Source organism: Rhagoletis pomonella, unplaced genomic scaffold (assembly GCF_013731165.1).
Source record: "Rhagoletis pomonella isolate Grant_MI unplaced genomic scaffold, Rhpom_1.0 Rhpom_scaffold_00111, whole genome shotgun sequence".
Lineage (NCBI taxonomy): Eukaryota > Metazoa > Arthropoda > Insecta > Diptera > Tephritidae > Rhagoletis > Rhagoletis pomonella.
Genome location: NW_023458665.1, coordinates 18,735 through 20,511, shown reverse-complemented (window position 1 = coordinate 20,511; position 1,777 = coordinate 18,735). Strand labels below are relative to the sequence as shown.

General features: G+C 33.1%; 1 protein-coding gene across 1 annotated transcript in view; it reads left to right on the top strand.

Annotated features, from left to right (window-relative positions):
* Positions 1 to 1,777, top strand: part of LOC118750009 (sterol regulatory element-binding protein 1) — a gene marked incomplete at its 5' end in the record, with an annotated part of 100,223 nt that overhangs the window by 93,244 nt on the left and 5,202 nt on the right. The window contains 2 exon segments of the mRNA XM_036484748.1: positions 1,409 to 1,587; positions 1,644 to 1,770. Of these exon segments, the coding sequence (XP_036340641.1) occupies positions 1,409 to 1,587; positions 1,644 to 1,770 (306 nt within the window).

Sequence of the window (1,777 nt, the reverse complement as noted above, 5' to 3'; positions counted from 1 at the left end):
TCTCTAAAACAAAGGTAGTGGTGGCGTTCTATTCTGTGGCATTGAAAGACATAAGTGCTCAGATCACTGCCGCTAGCAATTTCCGCCTCGCCCAACTGAGTGTTATACCGGCATCCGTTTCTTTCTAGTCCACATGTGGCCTTTAAGGCTTCCCTACGTATGAAGAGACAAAGTGACGGTAAGTGCAGCAGTGCATCCAGAGCAGCGCCACGTGTTGTAGAGAAAGCTTCCGTACAGCACACGGCAGTAGTTCTTTGCAGGTTCGCAAGCAGACTTCCCACGATCTTGATTGAGAATCTGCTCCACCATACGGGTTTACATTGCCAAAATGCTGTCAATTCTTTAGAGGTTTTGTGTACCACATTAGATTTCCACAATAGTTTTGTATACAGAATTACTTCTAGATACTTCACTTCGGGAGAATTCTGAATTTTGGCTCCTTTAATTGTGGGGGAAATGAGACCATTCAACCTTCTCCGAAGCCTGGTTTCGCACTGTGCTTTAATGACGAAAAATCTAACAATGCGTCTTATTTTGTTTTGTTTGGTTCTGTAAATATATTTATTTTGTGTAAAATAAAATGAAAGAAAATAATTTAATAAATAAACGTTTCAGAACTGGATTTTATTTTATTTCTTTATCTCTGCACATCGATATTATTCAAAGGATCCATTAATCTCTTGAGAAAAGCATTCTAATTTGATTATCGAACACATCAACTTGCTATTTTTTATATAATTTTACTGTTTATTAAATCCCAAATATTTAAAAGAAAATCTCCCCTCAAAAAATTTGTATGTGGCAAAGCTATGCTTAATGTTTACATCTGGAGAAATGTCAAAAATCTGCTTTATAATCAAAAAATAGTAGTAATGAAACTACCTTAATTTTTGTATCATGATAGAGCTCTATAAAGTGACATTTTCATACAAATTTTCGATTTATAAAGCAGTTAAAGTTTTCTTTATTTTTTATGAATTTGGGCGTAATGTTAAACATTTTTGAATGGAATGGTTATCGAACTAATTAAATATTTACCAAAATCTTTGTAGATTGTTTGTAGAAAGTCATATAGTAATGGTATGTGGGAAGGTTTCAGCATTAATTTTTTAAGTTGATTCGCATCCTTAAAATTCTAGACTATTTGAATTTTGGAATTCTGCTCATTTCTCACAGTGCGCCGTAGATTTGGTTTTGAATTTCGGTTTTAGGATGTATCATAGAACACACGTATCAATATTTCGTTCATAACATTTTCAGAATAACCAGAAAACTGGCTGTAGAATAAAATGCGAATAACACAAACTCTCGAATTCACTTCAATTCTAAGTGGTTTATATTTTTGCAAAATTGATATGCCTTTATTAACATTACTGTATGAGAAATATTTTTTTTTTTATTAATATAGATGTCAACAATTTTTTTATGCTCCAAAACATCTGCTACTCCATATCTTTGTGGATAATTAACTCTTTTATTGTTTTGGCCTGCTTGATAAAAATTGTAAGATATGTGGATCCATTACGAGGCACCATTCCTGCTGACTTTTGGAAACGAAAAGAATATGGAGATGAATTGTTTAATAAGGTAAAATACAAATTCAGATAATCATTAACATTAAATTAATTATACGTTAAATTTAGGGCGACGTGGAAGGTGCTTATTCAGAATATTTATCATGCTTAAGAGGTCTTGGAATCATGATACCAACCGGTACTCCTGAATTTCTACTCTTAAGTACATGGCAATTAATGCGCCTATTCAGTTACCGTCTAAT